The 21,729-nt window shown below is 45.7% G+C and overlaps 2 protein-coding genes across 2 annotated transcripts in view; one reads left to right on the plus strand and one right to left on the minus strand.

The window, feature by feature from the left end:
* The window catches only part of LOC131956925 (complement C3), a 78,437-nt gene that overhangs the window by 29,258 nt on the left and 27,450 nt on the right, over positions 1-21,729 (plus strand). Inside the window, exons 20-25 of the mRNA XM_059321560.1 lie at positions 1,081-1,309; positions 2,346-2,555; positions 4,229-4,331; positions 4,670-4,771; positions 6,689-6,877; positions 7,334-7,409. Of these exons, the coding sequence (XP_059177543.1) occupies positions 1,081-1,309; positions 2,346-2,555; positions 4,229-4,331; positions 4,670-4,771; positions 6,689-6,877; positions 7,334-7,409 (909 nt within the window). The remainder of the gene's footprint in view (positions 1-1,080; positions 1,310-2,345; positions 2,556-4,228; positions 4,332-4,669; positions 4,772-6,688; positions 6,878-7,333; positions 7,410-21,729) is intronic.
* Positions 8,384-21,046, minus strand: LOC131956924 (uncharacterized). The gene is made up of 3 exons (XM_059321559.1): positions 20,977-21,046; positions 11,565-18,997; positions 8,384-10,988 (listed from the first exon to the last, which is right to left on the minus strand). The coding sequence occupies exons 2-3, from the start codon at positions 18,959-18,961 to the stop codon at positions 9,008-9,010; spliced, it is 9,378 nt and encodes a 3,125-aa protein (XP_059177542.1). The 5' UTR covers positions 18,962-18,997; positions 20,977-21,046; the 3' UTR covers positions 8,384-9,007.

Raw genomic sequence — 21,729 nt, forward strand, 5'->3', positions numbered from 1 at the left:
ACATATACGTTATAACAGGGGTTCCCAGCCTTTTTTTTTACTCTAGTGCACATTCTAAAATATCGGTAGGGTGGCGGGCACCACCTTTTTTAAATCGTCAAACTCCTTCCAGAGGCGTAGCAACCCTTCCCGTCACCCGGGGACAAAACTTTCGATTTGCACCGCCCCCCCCCTTCAAACTTTCGATTTGCACCCCCCCCCTCAAACTTTCGATTTGCACCTCCCCCCTTAATTTTCGATGTCAATCCCCTTCAACAAAAAATCTTGTCTCTGTCGAATAGTGAGAGGCGGGCACATACGAATCGTTCGGCGGGCGCCATGGCGCCCGCGGGCACGGGGTTGGTAACCCCTGCGTTATAAGAAAGTCAAACTATCATTTGTAGCGTAATACAACCATCTTTCTCAGAGAACTCAGATTTGATAATCTATCTCACTAACGTATCCTCGGCTGTAGTCTGTATAGGGCTGGTAAGTAGGTCACCAACCAGTTCTACGGCTCAATAAAATCTGCATGAGCCATAGAACTGGTTGGTGACCCACTTACCAGCCCTATTTCTGAATAAAAAATACTACGTAAGCTACTCCAATTTTTCACTCCATTTAATTTGACTTATTTTATTATTTTTAGTAAGGCAAACAGATCTCTAAAAGAGAAACCACTGTCCTTACAATATTTCAATTCTTGAAGACCTCTCCCTTGCTCCCCTATTTGCTACGCCTCTGTTCACAGTTTTCACCCACACCCCCTTAAATATGGGACGGAGTGGTCTAGCGGTAGAGAGCTGGACTGCTTACCCGTAAGTCTCGAGTTTGAATCCGGGTTCAAGTCAGTAGACCGTCCCTGAGTCAAACCAACTCTGATGGGTACCTAACTCATGTTATGGAAAGTAAAGGCGGCTGGGCATAGTGCTGACCACGCTATCTCTTCATATGCCGAGGTCACAGAAACAAGTGAACTCTACTTCACTTGCCCCATAGACCGTCTGGTTTGAAAGAGAAACTTTACTTTTACGTTAAATAAAACTTCCGGCAACTTTAACTTCCGGAAACTTTAACTTCCGGCATCTTTAACTTCCGCAGACCGGAAGGCCGAGCAGACGTAGACTTCGTGCTGCCAGACTCCATCACGACCTGGTCTGTGGAGGCGCTGGGCATGTCCATGGAGACGGGGCTCTGTCTGGCCCCGCCCCTTGAACTCGTGACCTTCAGCTCCTTCTTCGTTCACCTTGACCTTCCTTACAGCGTGATCCGCCTTGAGCAGCTGGAGGTCAGGGCCACAGTGTACAACTACATGAACAGGAAACTGAGGGTATGAACTTCTCTTATAGAGGAATTTAGTTACCAATTGAGAGTATGAACATCTCTTATAGATGGATTTAGTTACCAATTGAGGGTATGAACTTCTCTTGTAGGTGGATTTAGTTACCAATTGAGGGTATGAACTTCTCTTGTAGGTGGATTTAGTTACCAATTGAGGGTATGAACTTCTCTTGTAGGTGGATTTAGTTACCAATTGAGGGTATGAACTTCTCTTGTAGGTGGATTTAGTTACCAATTGAGGGTATGAACTTCTCTTGTAGGTGGATTTAGTTACCAATTGAGGGTATGAACTTCTCTTGTAGAGGGATTTAGTTACCAATTGAGGGTATGAACTTCTCTTGTAGGTGGATTTAGTTACCAATTGAGGGTATGAACTTCTCTTGTAGGTAGATTTAGTTACCAATTGAGGGTATGAACTTCTCTTATAGAGGGATTTAGTTACCAATTGAGAGTATGAACATCTCTTATAGAGGGATTTAGTTACCAATTGAGAGTATGAACATCTCTTATAGAGGGATTTAGTTACCAATTGAGGGTATAAACATCTCTTATAGAGGGATTTAGTTACCAATTGAGAGTATGAACATCTAGAGTGATTTAGTTACCAGTTTAGGGTATGAACATCTCTTATAGATGGATTTATTTACCAGTTGAGGGTATGAACATCTCTTATAGAGGGATTTAGTTACCAATTTAGGGTATGAACATCTCTTGTAGAGAGAGTTAGTTACGAACTATTTCCAACTTAATTACCCTTTATTATCAACCATCATACTTCGACATAATTATCCCTAATTAATAATGCCCACTGCCCTGTTTGTTTATATCTAGTTAACAATTATAACTTAATACTCCTAATTAACAAAGGCCATTTTTTCTAGATAATAATATCTAAATTTTCCTAATGCCCCACTTAATAACTCATAATTAGCAATCACTTTTGTCCAGTTTAAGTATCCCTAATTAACAATAACCACTACCCTACTTAACTACTTCTAATTACAAACGACCTTGTCATTGCCCAGGTGAACCTACTCATGCATAGCGTGGATGGAATCTGCTACTCCAGCCCTCCAGGGGAGCACACAGACTTCATTAGGCTGGAGATCGAACCCAACGAGGCGGCCTCTGCCTACTTTCCCATTGTGCCGCTGGAGATTGGGGAATTCCCGATCACGGTCAAAGCCTTTTCGTCATGGGGGAGGGACGCGGTGGAGAGGATATTGAGAGTCGAGGTAGGTGGTGTGTGGGTGTTTTGGTGTGTGTGTGTTTAGGTGGTGTGTGGTATTTTGGTGTGTGGGTAGGGTGCGCGGACCTTTGACCACAGGTGCTTTGACCATAGGGGGTTTGACCATAGGGGCTTTGACCACAGCGGAGCTTTGACCATAGGGGCTTTGACCATAGGTGGTTTGACCACAGCGGGCCTTTGACCATAGCGGTGCTTTGACCATAGGGGGTTTGATCATAGGGTGTTTGACCATAGGGGGTTTGACCACATGTGTTTTCTCAGCAGAGGGTCTTTGAACACAGGTGGTCTATCAACGGGTGTTTGATCACAAGCGCTGTATCCAGCTTTGGTCATAGGTGTGATACAATTAACACGATTTTATACATGTTTCCTGAGAGTACGTTAATAGAAATTAACATGTATTTAAAAAAGCCAAGAATTATATTTTAGTCTCCACATAAAGGCTGGCGCTAGACCTCATAGATTTATTTTAAATATAAATGAAACACAAATAATGCGACATATAACAAGTTTCACAAATAAATAATGTAGAAGTACTTGAAAATACATATCATATATAAAGGATAAAAAATGAAACAAAACTTACCAAAAATATAGTCAAAGATGTAATACATAAAATGGTTAACTAAATGACAGATGTGCTATAGCACGCAAATATGTCAGTACATCTGTTTGACCATATTATTACATCATGTCAAAATTTAAAATATAATTTAGCAACTTTTAAAATAAATCCTTACCATATATGGACAGCATTGGACAAACCACCTGAGATCAAAGACCCTATGTGGACAAAACACCTATGATCAAAGCCGGACACAGCGCTTGTGATCAAACACCCGTTGATAGACCACCTATGATCAAAGACCCTCTGCTGAGAAAACACCTGTGGTCAAACCCCCTATGGTCAAACCCCCTATGATCAAACCCCCTATGGTCAAAGCACCGCTATGGTCAAAGCCCCGCTGTGGTCAAACCCCCTATGGTCAAAGCCCCTATGGTCAAAGCTCCGCTGTGGTCAAACCCCCTATGGTCAAACCCCCTATGGTCAAAGCACCTGTGGTCAAAGGTCCTAGGACCGTGGGTAGTTAGGTGTGTGAATATTTAGGTGGGTGGGTATTTTGGTGAGTGGGTGGATATTTAGGTGGGTGGATATTTAGGTGGGTGGATATTTAGGTGAGTGGATATTTAGGTGAGTGGATATTTAGGTGAGTGAATATTTAGGTGTGTGGGTATTTTTGTGTGTGGGTAGTTAGGTGTGTGAATATTTAGGTGGGTGGGTATTTTGGTGAGTGGGTGGATATTTAGGTAGGTGGATATTTAGGTGGGTGGATATCTAGGTGAGTGGGTGTTTAGGTGGGTGGGTATTTAGGTGTGTGGGTGTTTTGGTGGGTGGATATTTAGGTGGGTGGATATTTTGGTGGGTTTGTATTTATGTGGGTGAATGGGTGTTTGTGATGTATGATGAAGGAGATGGATGAGGCAATACAGATTTAAAATGAGAAACGTCATTACGGGTGACCCATAATTAGGTTTTTACTTGTCTTTTACTTATAGGCCAATTTGTGCTAATTAAAAAACAAATTTCGGTGTGTAATGAATACATAATTTGCTATCAAAATCACAATACAATAGTTAAATAAAAGAACTATTTCCCAGGGCGAAGGTATCGAGAAGATCCACACCATCTCTGTTATGTTGGACCCCAGTGGCAAAAGATTCCTCCGCCATCGCCCATCCAACCAAACATTCAACGTCAAAAGTGAGTACCCTTTTCCAGTTCTTTTTAACTGAATTATTTCTTCATTTTTTCATTGCAATTATAATACACTGGCATTGCTTGTTTTTTTTTAAGTACTTCATCTGCTCAATGGATCGCTAAGTCTATAGATGAATTATCACATTTTTTTATAATTGTGGGGATAGCCCCCCCCCCTCCCCCAAAGGAGAGATGCCTAAAAGAAACTCTTTAATCTCATTATCTATGCAACTGACCACCATAACTCCCCCTACCCCCTACACTGACCACCATACCTACCCCTACCCACTGACCACCATATCTCCCCCCTACCCCCTACACTGACCACTCTTGTATTCCAGACGAGGTCCGAGTGGCCGAGAAGCGCCAGAGCGTAGAGCTTGACCTTGACCTACCACAGGAAGTGATCCCCGACACGGACAGCTGCACACTGCACGCGATGGGTGAGTACTCTGTCACGTGTCATCTGCAGGTCAGGTGAGAATAGGGCTTGTAAGTAGGTCACAACTTCTCGTTCTCCTACTTACCAGCTAGTAGATTTCGAGACCGTAGACTTACAAGCCCTATAGACTAGAACACCTGGGCATATTGAGTTAGTGAGTTGAATTCAACCCTGTGTTGTTGTTTTTTTATGTACGTTCACACCAAGGCTAAATGTGGGTCTAAAAGACGTGTGCACGATAGTAGAGACAGTGGCGTAGCGAGGTCGGGTGTCATCCGGTGCGGCACTTAATGGTGTCACCCCCCTGAGGCGTAGCGACCTTTCCCGGGGACAAACTTTCAATTTTCGATTTGCACCCCCCCCCCCCTCAAACTTTCGATTTGCACCCCTACCCCTCGAACTTTCGATTTGCACCTCTTAGAAGACTATTTAACACTCGAATTAATCACTTAATTAAGTGGAATTATCATTTTTCTTTCTAGATTTTGCTATTTTTTCCTTGGTGCCACCCCCGTAAATGGTGTCACCCGGTGCAGTCCGCATCCCCCGTCCCCCGTCCCCCTCGCTACGCCTCTGAGTAGAGGTGAGGTTGTTGACGACTGGTGTTAATGATTGTTTGAAGATTTGTTGTTTGATAGCTTGAAGAAGGAAGTTGCTGTGAAGTGTGTGCTGTATAACGAGAAGAAAATTAATCAACTAAATCATTAGGTAGGGGTCATCCATAAATGACGTCACCCATTTTCTTTTTGACGATTTTTACCTCCCTCCCCCTTCCCTCTGTCACATATCGTCACAAAAAGCCAGACCCCCCCCCCCCTAAAATGACGTCACACCTCAGCCTACAACCCGCTCAAAACTGCAGTTGAATTTTTCTTAAAACATCGTTATTTTTCCAAATTCTTGTCTGAACTCTGTGAAAATAGAGTATTTTAATCAATTCCTATTACAATTTATTGAAACAGTTTTCCAAAACGCGAAATAACGTCTAAAATTCGTTTTCTAACCTTCCTTTTTTATAATGCAAAAGTGTGACCTCACACCATCTGAACCCCCACCCCGTCACCGTCACAAAATAACGGACCCCCCTCCCCCTACTAGTGTGACGTAATTTATGGACACCCCCCCCCCCCCCCTGTAGTATGTTTTGGATTGAAAACAATCGCAAGAAGCGGAGAGAACGTGCATCCATATGTTTTTACAATTGTTGTTTACATAGATCAATACTAAGCTCTTCAGAAGACAACAGATTTCTTAATTTTGCAGACCCGATCAATTTACTCTAAGAATAATGCGCTCTTCACGGATAGTTTTAAAACATAATGCAATCTATTAAAAAAACATTCATTTCTAGCCCAAGCTTTCAAAACCCAAATGTTAGCGCTGTAATACCTTAAAACAGTATTGCAAACCCTTAAAGCAGAATCAGAGACCCCCATCCCCTCCTAACATTTCTCGTACACATACAAAACAACTCTATGCATTTCATAAACACAGTGGCGTAGCGAGGTCGGGTGTCACCCGGTGCGGCACTTAATGGTGTCACCCCCTCAGAGGCGTAGCGACTCTTCCCAGGGACAAACTTTCAATTTTCGATTTGCAACCCCCCCCCCTCGAACTTTCGATTTGCACCCCCCCCCCTCAAATTTTTCTCTATATATTTTACTATGTTTTGCCTTGGTGTCACCCCCCTAAATGGTGTCACCCGGTGCGGTCCGCACCCCCGTCCCCCCCCTCGCTACGCCTCTGCATAAACATAATTACCTCCAGCGTTTCACATACCTTCCTCACGTATTACTCCTTACAACTGAAATCAAAAGTTGAAGCAAATTTGAGCTATGGACTTGAGTTTCCGTTCTTTGCCTCTAGAAATACGAACTGATCTCCCTTAATTTTCCCCCCTCCCCCCCCCCTTCCCCAGGCGATCTTCTGGGCCCCACCCTACAAGTGATGATAGACGGGGTGACGGAACTCCTGCGGATGCCGACCGGATGCGGTGAGCAGAACCTGATCTACCTGGCACCGAACGTGTTCGTGACCCGGTACCTGAGGTCAACCAGGAGACTCTCGGCTCTCATTGAGAAGAAGGCCATCGCCCTCATACGTCAAGGTCAGTTCTTCTGGCTAGGTTGGGGGGGGGGGAAGGTTGGCATTGGGTGTGGGTTGTCAAGGTCGATGTCGGGACTGGGTGAGTGTCAAGGTCTACATCAGAATTGGGTGAGGGTCAAGATCGGAAGAGGTGGGTTGGGGTCAAGGTCGACATCAGAATTGGGTGAGGGTCAAGATCGGAAGAGGTGGGTTGGGGTCAAGGTCGACATCAGAATTGGGTGAGGGTCAAGATCGGAAGAGGTGGGTTGGGGTCAAGGTCGACACAGGATGTGGGAGAGGGTCAAGGTCGATATCGGGGGGGGGGGGGGGGTGAGTGTCGAGATCGACATAGGAGGTGGGTGTCTAGGTCGAAAGAGTTGGGTGAGGGTCAAGGTCGATATCGGATGTGTGCGAAAACAATTTTTTTGTACATGCTGCCTCATAAAACTAAAGTAGATGTGTTTTTATTTATTTTTAGGCGTGTCCAAACAGGCATACTTCAGGAAGTCCGACGCGTCATATGGTACCTGGCCACATGCCGATTCCAGTACTTGGTGAGTACTTACTAGCAGTTGCCAGTATTAGCGATTTCCCCAATGTTGTCAAGTCTCTCTAAAACACAGACATTGAAATAAAACAATCAACAAAATGGACAAATAGCCATAAAACAATCAACAAAAGATGTACAAATAGCCATAACACATTCAACAAAATGTGTACAAATAGCCATAACACATTCAACAAAATGTGTACAAATAGCCATAAAACATTCAACAAAATGCGTACAAATAGCCACAACACATTCAACAAAATGCGTACAAATAGCCATAACACATTCAACAAAATGTTGACAAATAGTCATAACACATTCAACAAAATGTTGACAAATCGACTTAAAACAAAAGTAATAAAATACTTCTGTTATATAAGCAAAAATGTCGGATCAATTTGGCAAATCAATTACATTTCATCTGTTTCTCAGAAAAGAGTGTATGTTCAGCACTATACCCAGCCGTGTTTACTTTCTCCAATTAGAGTCTGATAGCCTTCACAGCTTAATGTACTCGAGAGTTTCTGGCTAGCAGTCGTTTGCTGTACCACCTGACTACCCCATCTGATTGTGTTAAAAAAACAACTTGCATATTATTGATACGCCAGCATTCGTTTTGCTAGCATAGGTATTACTGTAACAACATTGTACATCTTTCTTCTAGTATAAAGGGTTAGTCTCCAGGGGAAAAAAAAAGGGAAAATAACTTTTAAATTAATTAGGCTTTTTGAAAATTTATTTGTGTGTAAGTTACGGTATTTCAGCGAAAATATCTGCATGCATCGGGGGCTCTTCTTAACATATAGTTGTCATGGAAACATCAAATAATTTGTAAACAGTCAAGTGTTTTCCTGTGATGTGAAACAACCTTTTTACAGTTTTCACAAAGAGTTGCACATATCACACAACAGATGAAACACAACTAAACAAAGCACATCACGTTTTCATCATTTATTGAGCGTTAAAAAACAACTGCCATTCAATAGATGAAAATATAAGAGTATAATTATACCTAGAAAATGCATAACTGTTATTAAGTAAGTAAGAACAATCTTTGTATTAAAATATACAAGGTGATTCAAAAATTTTATATTCTAGAAAAGAAAGAAAAACAAACGTTGCGTTATTGATTTCAGATTTCGATAACAATTCTGAAATAAAATAAAAAAATTAGGTGGTAAAAAAAAAACTTGACACTTTTTCAAAAATTGTTTTCATTAGTTAACTAATAAATTTCAATCAAGGAATTTTTAGTGCTGAGACCAGCGTACACGTTTCTCCAAAAAACTAATAAACTGCTTGAAATTAATTTCTCTCGAAATTTAGATAGAAAAAAAAGTATTATTTAGTAAAAATTCTTTTATATCCGACAGCCGTCAAGTTATGATACATAGCTGCAATGCTAACATTTGATAAAACATTGTACATGCACATAACATATACTTCATAAAATATACAAGTGTATTAACCTGATTCTATTGATCTATATCTCAATACTCTAAACCTAATCATAGCCATAACACTGTGTTTTTACTTATCACCGTGTGACACCGCAGAACTTGCATGAGCAAGTGGCCTTATACCTGCTCTCTAACCACGGCATCAAGCCAATATCACCTTCTTGGGGAAAGCGCGACCCTTCTTCTTGCGTCTGGCAAAGAAGTTGACCTCGGGGAAGCACTGCCTCCAGAGTTCTCTCATCTCGTCCGCGTCCTCGCACATGTCGTACTCACTGAGCATCGTATCCGAGATTTGATTCGTGGCGTGTTTCGCGTCCCCTTGTTCGCGGTTCAAACGTATAGCGGGTAACGCGTAGTTCATCGTCGTAACGCTGCCTTCCGTGGTGACAAAATGCAACGCTTCTTCTTCTAATTTCTTCTTCTTGATTTCCCGGAACCGTTGAAGTTTCTTGGGGATGATCATCTTGGGTAGAGTCCGGCTGAAGATATCTGCGATGCTGGTGGGACCTTTAGTCTTGGCGTGGTGGGTGAGATAATCAGAGTCTACGCCAGAGCCGTCGTCTGAGAGACTGGAAGATGACTCTGACAGACTCACGCTGCTACTGCTGGAAGAGGAGTCAGTGTCAGAGTGACGCCGATTTCGTTTCACGCCGACTCTTTTCCTGGTTTTCGCGCACTTCTCCGTTTTGAAGTTCTTGCTGGGGGTTTTATTTATAGCACACGCGGGGGCGCTTTCACGCGCGGACTTAAACTTGGCCGTGTTTTTGAAATGATGGTAAACAAGTTCTTTCTCCATACCTGCTTTAGGTGATACGACTCTACTAGTGCGATGGGGCTGCGGTTTCTTTTCCGTGTTGCTTTTCTTACACACTCTCGTAGGATACTGGACATAATTCGTCACCCACTTCGCTTTATCTTGCGAACCCACAGGCAAGAAACAATCCGCGTCTTCGTTATTTTTTGTGTTGGTCCTACTACTGATGAGTTCTTCTTGCGTAGACTCGGTTAGCGCCATCGACGCCTCGTAACTTAGATTCCGTCCCTGTTCTTCCTCCGTGGAGACTTCCGTGTTTTCCTTCTGCTGGTGAAGTTCTTTCTTGATTTCCTGCAGCCTCTGCTGGTGCTGCAGCCTTTGCTGTTGGAGCCTCTCCTCCTCGTCCTCCTGAATGATCTGCTTCAGCATCGTGTATTCCTTGTTGAAGTCTTCAATCTCCTGCTGACGTAGGCTCTCGATCTCCCTCCACCACCATTCTTTAGTGAAGACATTCGGCGTGGCGAGGGACGGGTTGGGTATGGTGATGTTCTTCATAGCCGTGAAGTTTTTCTGGAACTCGACGCTTCTTTTGGCCGCAGCCACCGGCACGTTGTAGGAACCGCGCTGCTGCTGCGGCGTCTGGTTCACAGTCGGCGTCAAACTCGGCAGTTCCGCAGACCTCATGCGAGATATCTTCTGCCGCTTCAGCCGCCGTCTACATTCCGGTAAAGTGTTCCTTGGAATTGCAACGCCGTTGCTGCTTATAGTCCATCTGGAGGTAAACTTATCCCGAACTATTAACATGTTCGTACCCGTTTCCTGTTTCATCTCACCTTCATGTGAAATCGGAAACGAGATACAATCTCCGCATTTTAGACAGTACACAGCCGAGTTATCTAATCGATTATGTTCATCGTTCTCTCCATGAGCTTTGGGGACGGACAAATCAAACCGAACGAAGGGTCTCTCGGATTGTTTAAAAGTATCATGGCACTGCATGCACAAGTTAGATTCTCTCTCGTAAGACGCCGTTTCCTCTTCCAGCCGACTTTGACGCTCCGCGTTAACGATGCACTGTGGCACCCATCCGCAAGTCAGCTCAAAGTACTTAGAACACCCGTGGACTTTCGCGATGTCGTAGGTGTTGACCAGAATGGACTGCGCCTCTTCGCGGTTGTTGACCTGGGCAGCGAACAGGTAGAGCTGGTTGTCCGTGAAGGCGGAGGCGGGGAGGTTTGGGGTGTACAGGACCAGCCGCGCTGCCTGGATTCCCTTGCCCTTGAACTTGGCCCCTGGCTCGTCCTGCCCCAGTTCTTCGGATTGGAGCACAGCGTAGATGCCTTCTTTGATGGAGTCGACGGTGAAAATTCTAGAAAAGGACATTGTATAAACGACAAGCTTAGTATTGGGATTTGTTGGAATTATTATTTATTTTATTAAAAATAGCATGCTAGTGAAAGACAAAAAGAAATTAAATTTAAAATATGTCTACATTATCGCTCAGTTAGGTTGCTATGATAATGTATGTTTCTAACAAGAGCATAATGTTTTGGCAAAAAATGAAAACATTTGTCATTTATTAGATAATTCTCATTTTGCTAAATCTCTACCCGGGATACAGTTCTGTTTGTGAATTTTGGCGGGTCAACGTATTGTATAATATGTTTGTTGTTAAGGTTAAGAACTAACACACGTTTAAACGTAATCTCGTATAGGATTGTCTTATAGACAAGATAATGTTGTTTAGGTTAGATCTTGAGTGCTGTTTTAGATCAACTTCAGTGAAGGGCAAAATTTAATAGTTATCTACAGAAGTAAGGACTTAAATGACGCGTTGCGGCGGTTGTATCCCTAAATCAGCTCAAAGTTTAAACAAAACAAAAAAAAAACATCTCACAATCGCGATTGATTGAATGTCACGTGTGCTAAAAAATGTCCAACTCACCTCTCGACCATCCGGCCCTTGTCGTGTGTACAGAAGACGGGCAGTGTCTGGACGATACAGCCATCCAGCCACGGCTTGTAGTAGACGTTCTTCCCGCACTGTCTCACCTGTATGACCACAGGGATCATCTCCACAGGCTTCAGTGACCGCACCTGGAAGGCTGGGATGTAGCTGATGGCCCTAGTCACCATCTCCAGACATCCCAGCAGACGCTGCTTGTCCAGCCCTATCGTCTGCAGGATGTCGGTACCACGCAGCTGCTTCAGGAAATAACGGTCCAGGTTGTTCCTCGTTTGGAACCGCTGGGGTAGTTTATGGCTGTAGAACTGCGCTTGCTTGAAGTACTTCATCGCCATGATGCGGTACAAATCCCCACTGCGTTCGTACTCTGAAGCAGATTTTTGCACGTTGGTCTGATCTCCGAACCAATTTTCCGTGTCAGTTGTTAACATTTCGTTTTTCGTTTCCGTGTCTTCTTTACTGACTTCAGTTTTGTTATCCCCACCCTGAAGCACATCTGTTTCGTCATCCGCCTTCTGTAAACTGATTCTCTCCGCGTGTGTTTCGTCGTTGATTTCCGTAATTTCCGAAGACGTGCTGTTCTGGCTGCCTTGCTTGACCAGTCTGCTCCTGTCCTGTTTTTCCTGCTGCCCGCTGACCCTGTCTATGATCTCCGTGGTGTGGGAGTTTTCCGACTCCTCGTGTACACTACCGCTCAGCTTGGCGCTCCGGGCACATCCCAGACTTCCCCCAAGCTCCGGGCTGTCCAGCGGCGTTAAACAAATCTCCTGAGACGCCATTTCAGGGAAAGACTCGCTGGTGAAATCTCCTAGTTGATGATTGGTTATCTCCTTCTCGGCTGATAAGACCATGCTTTTGAGGTTGATCATTGAACAAGAGGGGGTGGAGTAACCTGAGGCCTGGGAGGCGGAACGGAAGACGTCGCTCCAGGACTGCGTGGCGTGGGCGTTGCCCGCGTCTCCTGGAAAAGGGGGAGGGACCTTGACCTTCTCCCATGTAAACGACCGCCCTTGTTTCCCGCGGAGCTGCCACTTTTCCTGCTCAAAGTTTTTGAACGCGTTCTCGTAGCGCTTGAAGTCGTGCCCCAGCAAATCGTGAGAGCTGACGTTCTCGTAGCGCTTGAAGTCGTGCCCCAGCAAATCGTGGGAGCTGACGTTCGCCTTGTAGATCTCGTCAATGTGTGAGTTGTCCGGGTACTCTACTGACTTCGTGTTGAATCTCCTGGCCTTAATGATCGACGGCAGAAGACGTTCGGAAGATTTCCCTTGGTTTGATTTCCCGATGTTGCTTCTGTTCGATCTCCCGCATGTCTTTGTATCCTTCTGTTTGCAAGTAGAAGAGGCGGAAGTGCCGTCGTCGCATGATATTTTCATGAGGTTGGAGCCGGAGGAGACGGACTCGGCTGATAACGACAGGCGAGCGTCTCTTCTCTTCTCGGCAGTACCCGTCTGCTTGTCATTCGTCTCAAGGAATGGCTCCGGCTTGTTGACGAAGATCTCTGAGATCTCCGGACATTGTTTTTTATTGAGTGTCAGAGGAGTTCCCGTCACCATCAGAGAGCTGTCATCCAGAGTGAGCTTCCCGTCGTTCTCAAGCTGCTTTCGAATTCGGCGTAACTCTTGCCGCATCCGAATAACCTCTGCGATGGTATTGTATTTCGAACGTGATGGCGTGGTGCGTTCTGAAATGGTAGGTATTTTAGATGCTTCTGAAACCGAATCCACTTGAGATTTCATTTCTTCTTGAACAGCAGGTTTAAGTACCTCGTCATGACGGGGGAAATCTTGCTTGGTTTCTGCAATCTTTTGATAATTCGGCAGCCACCATTCCTGGTAGGCCGTATTCACGACCGGCTCGATGTTTTGAATGATTTTCTTCCGGGTGTCGTAAATTTTAAAATCGGATTGCGTCCGGACATCGCTTGGTTGCTCGTTGGATGTCGTACACCCCTCGCTCTGCGTGTCTGCATTGTAGCCGAGCAACGCTTGAAGGAAAGACGTCCGGTCGATGGTGTCGGTATCCGAACCCTCCACAGCCTGATAATCCTCCGTGCAGTCTGGCACCGACATGGAGTGCATAGTGTTGATGTTGATCTTTGAGTGATCTCGGTAGATCTCCACGTTGGAAGAGGAGATTAGACTGTTGCGCGTCGTTCGTTTGCTTCTCGGCTGGTTCACTAAAGAACTGATGACATTGCTCATGCGTAACGCATCCGGGTCGTTCTTAGTGCCGTACTGTATCCGGACATTTCCGATGGTGCCGGCTTCTCGACGCGAGGAGGGTGTCGCCGAGCTTCTGGGGGGTAAATCTGACGTGGCGGCCGTTACGTGGCTCCCAGACTCCGCGGGTGTGTGCTGGGATGCCTCGGACGAGCCCGACTCTGACGCGGTTTCAGACTTTTCTGGATCATACTGGCATTCTACCGCCCCATACTCGGGGTCTTCGTTGATGGGCTGCAACGTGCGGAACACCTGACGTCCGAACAGATCCATGAAATTCAATCGATGTGGTACCTGGCTCATGTCTATCACATACGGCTCGTCGAGTTCGTCGATGAAGTCGTCGTCTGGGGGGTTGTTCTGCATATCGTTGCTGTCGCAGTTGTTATTGAAACTGATGTTCTGGTCGGCGAACATCTGAACAATGGACGACGCTCTCTGGTCGAGGTGGGGGTACCGGTAGTACCTCAGCGTCTCGGAGTGCTGGTCAAGCAGGAAACTGGAACTCGTCTCGGTTGGTCGGTTGCGGATTCTGGATTGGATCTCAGGCGTCACGTGAGAGAATTTTTTGGCCACGTTCTCTTTGAGGATCCGCACGGGCGTCCAGTTTTCTCCGATTTGAGAGATGGCGTCAAACGGGCTGGAGTACCGCAGCGGCAGAAGACGCTTGGGCAGGATGCTAGGCTGGGACAGCGACGGCGGGTGGTAGACGTGAGCACCGGGTGCGCTGGTAGAGACGCGCTGCTGCATGCGCATCGTGCGCTCGAGGGATTTCTTGCTCACGGATGCCCGGATTTTCAACGTCGCCGCCGATTTCGGTTCGTTGGAGTGTTTGTCGTCGATCAACGGCAACACGTTGCTGGAGTTACTGGTGGTGTTTTGGCTGTTGCTGGTGGATGGCTCGGAGCTTGAGGCTTGTTTTATTGCCTGCCCTGGTTGCTTAGAACTGCTCCCTTCTTTACTCAGACTCTTATCGTCTCCCCTGAACAGTGATCTCTCTAGCTCTTGCCGTTTGGTCAACGTTTTATCAAGCAGTTTAACTCCCTTATCAAGTCCCTTAACTCTAATCTGCTCCACCCGATCCTGCTCTAGTAGCTCGCTCAAAAAACTCGACGATTTGGGTTTGATCACAGGGGGGACAACTTTCGCCGAGTCTGGCCTGGGGAAGTGGTAGTCGGTGTGGCGTATCTTCTGCTTCTCCATGACCTGATTGGCTCTCAGCAGCATGGCGTTGACGGAGTAGCACCACGTGTCCTCCTCCGACCGCTCCACGACCTCCGCCGGAACCTTCTCGGAGCTGGTCTCCGGGGTGTTCGCCTCGTTGAACCTCACCAGCTTGGCCTTCTTCCCGAGGGTGGTGTTGACGGGCGAGATATCCTTCGGCCAAACCACCGCCTGCATGGACTTGTTGGAGGAGGCGTCGCAGGACTTTGATTTCTGAACGTTCACGCTGTCCCGCCTGACATTGGCCAAGTCTGTTGCCGTCTGGTCCCGGCTCGATTTGTTCATCTTCAAAGCGTAACCGGATCGTAAAAAATCTAAGTACGTTATCTTTCTCTCGGATTCGTACTGCACCGACGTCTTCTCGACCGCAGGCGACTTAGCAGACTTCATCTTAGATTGTTTTTTATCTTTATTTCTATTCCGAGCCGTATTTTTCAATTGTTTTTGCGCTTTGGTGTTAGATTTACTTTTCGGTGCAGTCGTTCCTTCATTGTACTGCTGATCGAAATCAGTTCCCATGAGCATTAAATTTGTATTCGACTCATGCGGGATTTCGTGGATGCCTTTCTTGTGAGCGTACAGTGTACTAAAACTCCACATACCGATTTTAGACTGCAGGGTCATGCTCGCGTCGTCTAGACCAAGAGATTTCAGCCTTTCAGGGTCTATAGCGGACGGCACGTTGTTCGACGCACGACGGATCCGAATCCCCGAACAGCTGTCGGATGGATCGTCGCAGTTGGTTAAATTGATCTGTGTCTTCTTACCGGAGTAATATTTGACCAGGGACTTGTGGTACTCCATGTAGTCCAGGGATTTCTCGCCCACGCTGGACACACTGCCCTCGCAGGAATCATCACAGTTCTCACACTCCTCCGCGTTGCAGAAGTCATCGATGGTTTTCAGGAACTTGACCTGCGAGGTCAGCTCCATTCTCTCCGGAGACCGCGGGTGCTTTTTCCCGTCCCTGCTCTTCTTTTTCCTCGCGCGGGTCAACCTCTCGTAGTACTTCCGTTTATACTCGAAATCTTGCATCGCGATATCGTGCTTGAGGTCGTCTTTTATACCGGACTCTACTTCACTCGTTTCATCAGATTCCGGGTTGTATCTCTCCCCATAGCCTACTGTGTGTTTGCTGTCTATACTGTACGAGTCGTCGGACATTGAACTAGCTTTGCTGCAGAAAATATCCGAGTTCATATCCGGAATTGAAGCTTCCGATACCGAGTTTTTCTTCTTGTTGTTGTTGATGCTCTTCCCCAGGAGTTTCGTTTTAAATAAAGTGTCCTTCTTCTTTCTTCTTTTATGAACGGTGTATTCCCCGAGTGACGAGGTTTGCGAGTTGTTGCTTTGTTGTCTGGGTTTCCAGTCTGGGGGAACCTCTCGCCCGATGGGGAAGTTCTTCTGAAGCATGGACGCCTTGTCAATCTTGGCGATGCTGGTCGAGGATTTGTTTTCCAGTTCGAGGCTGACTCGGGATACGTTTTTGGCCTGCAGGGCTTTGAAAAATTTCTGGGGCGGTCGTCGGACTTTTTTGTTGACCAGTTTTTTGTTTCTCAACTCCGTGAGGAAGGACATGTAGTACTGGTTGTTGAGCGGGGTGATGGGGTTTTGAACTGTCGTCTGCAGTTCATAGTTTGGTAACTCGGTAACTACATCTCCGGTGGGGATATTTGTTTCTTCTTGGATGGTGCATGCGGCGTCACTTGCAGAAGTTTCATCTGTGATCTTAGCCTCGGTGAGACATTCACCTTTCATCCCGGTGGTGACACACCCACCTTCCATTCCTGTGGTGACAGACACACCTTTCACCCCCGTGTTTTGTAGATTTACATCCTCGCCATCGCCTCGCTCCACTACCAGCTCGTTTAATGACAGATCCGGATCTTTTGTCACGACAAACTTTATTTTCGAGACACTCTTGCCATCGATTTGAAAGAGAGAATGCGACGATGTGGAGATGGCTGAGGTATCGTTTTCCACCATGGGTACGTGAATCTCCCGCTGAAAGTCGCTGATCTCCGCCTCATCCCGTGCCAGACTATCCACGGTGATGTTCTTATCACTGCTCACAACCCCGCATTTCGAATGATTCGCGTTCATCTCGTTCTCAACGTTTTCCGGATCCGGTTCTCCTTCGTTGGGCCCGGAATTTGAGAAAGAGACATCCGTGTTGATGCTAGACACTAGCGTCACGGTGGAGTTGTCGTAGTAGACGTCGTTGTGGTCCCTCCTGGGGTACTTGCAGCTCTCCGTGACGTCTTTATCAGCGTTGAGGGAGAGGATGGATATAACCGGCGTGTGACCGCGGTCTGAATCTTCCAGATCATCCATCTTGAGATTAGAAGTTTTCGAGTTACCCTCCGTCAACTGGGTACCGGAGTCTTGTGCTTTCTTAAGGTAGACTTGCTCCAAGACGTTGCCTAGAGGCTCGCAAAGATTTTCCTCCATAACAAGAAACGCGTTAACCACGGAGCTTGCGGGTGGTATAGGAACACAGGGGTTGGCTATAGAACAGGTGGGCGGTACCGTCTCCGAGCCTGGGCTGACGTGTCGCTGGTCAATGCTGACTTTGGAGACCTCCAGGTAGCTGTCGCTGGTGTCGCCCTTGTCCATGCACGAGCTGGCCGTGGTGGTGTCCGAGTCGTAGACGGCATCCTCTTTGACGCTGCCCGGCAGCTTCACAACGACCACTGGCTTTGACGACATCGTGGTGGATCTTCTCCTTTCGTGGAGAGCTGAGATAGGCTGTGAGACCGGGTCTTCTGTTGCCACACTGTTCTCGTTGATCTTCACATCATTCGACTCAGCTAAACCTTCACCCGTGTTTAGACCCCCGCGGGGCTCACAATTTTTGTCAGCATCAATCAACGTAGACGAGCTGTGTGGTAACGGCATGAGGATCAGTTCCTCAGAATTGGCGCTGGGTTTGTCAACAATCTCACGCCCGTCTGCCACGTTCTCACTCGTGCCTGGCACCGCCCCATCCCGTAAACCGCTCCCAGATTTAGGCAGGGTGTCCTCCACGCTGTCCTCGCTTTCTCGGTTTGTTGACGTCGAATCCGAGTTATCGTTATCAATATCTAAACCCGTGCTCTCCGATAACGCGCCATCCTCCGCTAGATCTAACTCATCATCATCATCATCGTCGTCGTCATCGGAAAAAAGTAAAAACTGCTCACTCCTGAGAATCTCCTCGTACAAACTCGAATACTTCAACCTATCCGGGCAGGGGTAGCTGTTCTCTAGACCAGGTTTTAGGATCTCGCACTCCGTGGTGCAGCTTTTTGAAACCCGGATCTTCCCGGGGTCGTAGTCTCCCTTGCCGGAATTATTCTGCCGCGAGCCGTTCGGTCTGCGGGAATGGAAGCGGTTCGGTCTCTGAAGCGACAGCTTCGAGTCCCGGTACATCTTCAACGTCTCATCACTCTGGCTGGTGACGATGACCTCGGCTTTAGGAATACTGTTGTCCCGGGGTTCCTGAGGCGCAGGGTTTTCCTCGACAGCGTCTTCCGCTTCGACTTTATTCCCGCTTTCCGAACCCGACCATCGGTTATCGTTTTGATCGCAGTCAGAAAACGCCATCTCGCTCTCCTCCGCGTCGTAGAAACTCTCGCTTCCGGTGTACTCGGAATCGCTGACGTGATTCCCATTCTGGTCCTTCTCCTCTCCGCTCTTCCAGGTCCCGGGGGGATCATCATACTCCGGGCCCGAGTGGTAATCCTCTGCCTCCACTTCCCCGGCCGTCTGCCGCCTCCACCCCGACGGGGAGTCGGTCCAGCTGTCCTCATCCAGACTCCCAGCCGAGCTGGTCTCTCCCACTTCCTGTGGCCAGTATCTGCTGCCCGCCGTGGGAGGGCCTGAACCAGGGTCATCCGGCCATGCGCAGTTTTTCCTGGCCGGGTCGCTAGGATCGGATCCGTCGTTACTCATCGTGTGCTGGAATTAGGGGCTAGGACATACTCTCTCCTGCAGGACAGATGACACATTCATTGTTAGCAGACGACTCATTCATTGTTAGAAGACGACATTCATTGTTAGCAGACGACATTCATTGTTAGCAGACGACATTCATTGTTAGCAGACGACATTCATTGTTAGCAGACGACATTCATTGTTCACAGACGACATTCATTGTTAACAGACGACATTCATTGTTAGCAGACGACATTCATTTTTAACAGACGACATTCATTGTTAGCAGACGACATTCATTGTTAGCAGACGACATTCATTGCTAGCAGACGACATTCATTGTGAGCAGACGACATTCATTGTTAGCACGACTCATTCATTGTGAGCAGACGACATTCATTGTTAGCACGACTCATTCATTGTTAACAGACGACATTCATTGTTAGCAGACGACATTCATTGTTAGCAGACAACTGATTCATTGTTAGCAGACGACTCATTCATTGTTAGCAGACGACTCATTCATTGTTAGCAGACGACTCATTCATTGTTAACAGACAACTCATTCATTGTTAGCAGACGACTCATTCATTGTTAGCAGACGACTCATTCATTGTTAGCAGACGACATTCATTGTTAGCAGACGACATTCATTGTTAGCAGACAACTCATTCATTGTTAACAGACAACTCATTCATTGTTAACAGACGACATTAATTTTTAAACGACGACTTTAAATTGTAAAATTAAATTTTTAGACAGACGACTTATTAATTTTTATCACACGACTCATTCACTTGAGCAGGCGACTCTGACTCTTAAATTTTTAACAGAAGACACAGTTAAAACTCTCTTTGCTGAAATTTTTTCTATTCAAAGTGGTAGTTGAGGTGACAAGCAAAAATCACCAGTGTATGCACCACATCCTTTCTACAAATTCTTATCACTCCTTCCCATTCTTCACCTCGCCTCCGCTACATTCATCACCCCTCAACCACACACGTTACCCTCATAATTAGTCACCATCCCTCTTCCATATTGGTCATCACCCCTCCTACATATTAGTCACCACCCCTCCTACATATTAGTCACCCCTCCTACATATTAGTCACCACCCCTCCTACATATTAGTCACCACCCCTACTACATATTAGTCACCCCTCTTCCATATTAGTCACCACCCCTCCTACATATTAGTCACCACCCCTCCTACATATTAGTCACCACCCCTTCTACATATTAGTCACCAACCCTTCTACATATTAGTCACCACCCCTCATACATATTAGTCACCACCCCTCCTACATATTAGTCACCGCCCCTCCTACATATTAGTCACCCCTCTTCCATATTAGTCACCGCCCCTTCTACATATTAGTCACCACCCCTCCTATATATTAGTCACCACCCCTCCTACATATTAGTCATCCCTCTTTCATATATACCCTTCTTTCATATTAGTCACCATCCCTTATCCATTTTCGCCAACATCCTTCTTCCATATTAGTGTGTGGTTTCGATTTTATAAAGAAAGAATTACAAAAAAAAAATAGAAAACACATATAAGAACATTTATAATAATACGCTTTTAAAATGCACTGAAAACTTTAAAAAAAATAGTCTGATTTTCTTTGATTAGTGATGGTATTGGCCGACAAAGTGTTTTATTTTCCTATTTTCAGTGCATTAAAATGCATATTATTCAAAGGGTTTTTATTTTTTTTAATATCCTGAACTAAATATTTGAAATCATTAGATCAAACAGGTACATAGGACTAGAGTTAGACCAAGTCTATTGCCATTACATGTAGAATCTAGATCTATAGGGCTTAGAGTTTGTCATAGTCCACAGACGCACTAAGTCTAAGTAAACACAATATACTTTCTCTAGTGACCCGCTGCTTTCTAGTTTTAGGTAAAACCTCAGTTCTAGTTTTATTCTAAACAGGGTGAATGCCGAATACGTTTCTTCGTTAGCCAGGATAGACAATGTGTAAAGAACTTATCAGATACTGGACGATTACACAACTGACCTTGTGTGAATCCACGGCCTTACATCGCTGTTTACTCATGTTGTGTAATGATAGTTTTTCATCAACTGCGCGTTCAAGCTGAAAGTCTATTCGTCAATGTCGTGCGCCCTGGCGCAATGGCTACGCTGCGCACTGACTTTGGTGCGCAATAAATTGCAATACACACAACATTGTTGTGTATCGTAGTAGTCAAACTATTACGATGAGTGGTACTAAGGAGTATAGATAAAGAAACAGACATTTAAACGGTTGTGTTCACCAACACTAAAATAAGAAAGAAACTTCTAGATAATCTTAATCCAATTTATGTTTTGAAAAATTAAACTTTAGCTGATTGTATTTACATGTGAATATTGTTGAAAAGATGGTAGTGGCCTAGAGGAAACGCACTAGTCTCGAGTTCCAATCCGGATTCAAGTCAGTAAAACGTCCCTAAGTATACCCAGCTCTGATGGGTACCTAACTCACGTTAGGGGTTGTAAAGGCGGCTGGGCATAGTGCTGACCACACAATCCCTTCATATGACAAGGGCACATAAACAAGTGAACTCTACCTCATTTGCCCCAACAAACGACAGGTTTTGAAAATGGGAATGTTGATAAGAAAATTATCATTATTAAAAATTGGTGACATTTTCATCACACAGTTTTAATTCATTGTGCTGTTTGCAAACCAAATGTGAAATTTTGAAACGCTTTGATGAAGACACCTATAAACATACAGCACATTTGTGCTAATCCACACCGTATCCAA

The sequence above is a fragment of the Physella acuta genome, unplaced genomic scaffold (assembly GCF_028476545.2).
Source record: "Physella acuta isolate Inbredline_101_S28 unplaced genomic scaffold, ASM2847654v3 ptg001186l, whole genome shotgun sequence".
In the NCBI taxonomy this organism is placed as follows: domain Eukaryota; kingdom Metazoa; phylum Mollusca; class Gastropoda; family Physidae; genus Physella; species Physella acuta.

Bases quoted from the DNA above. Each gene is read 5' to 3' on its own strand.
- LOC131956924 (XM_059321559.1), bottom strand. From the start codon at position 18,961: ATGAGTAACGACGGATCCGATCCTAGCGACCCGGCCAGGAAAAACTGC. The intron at 10,989-11,564 runs GTGAGTTGGACA...GTCCTTTTCTAG, and splicing joins AAGGGCCGGATGGTCGAGAG to AATTTTCACCGTCGACTCCA.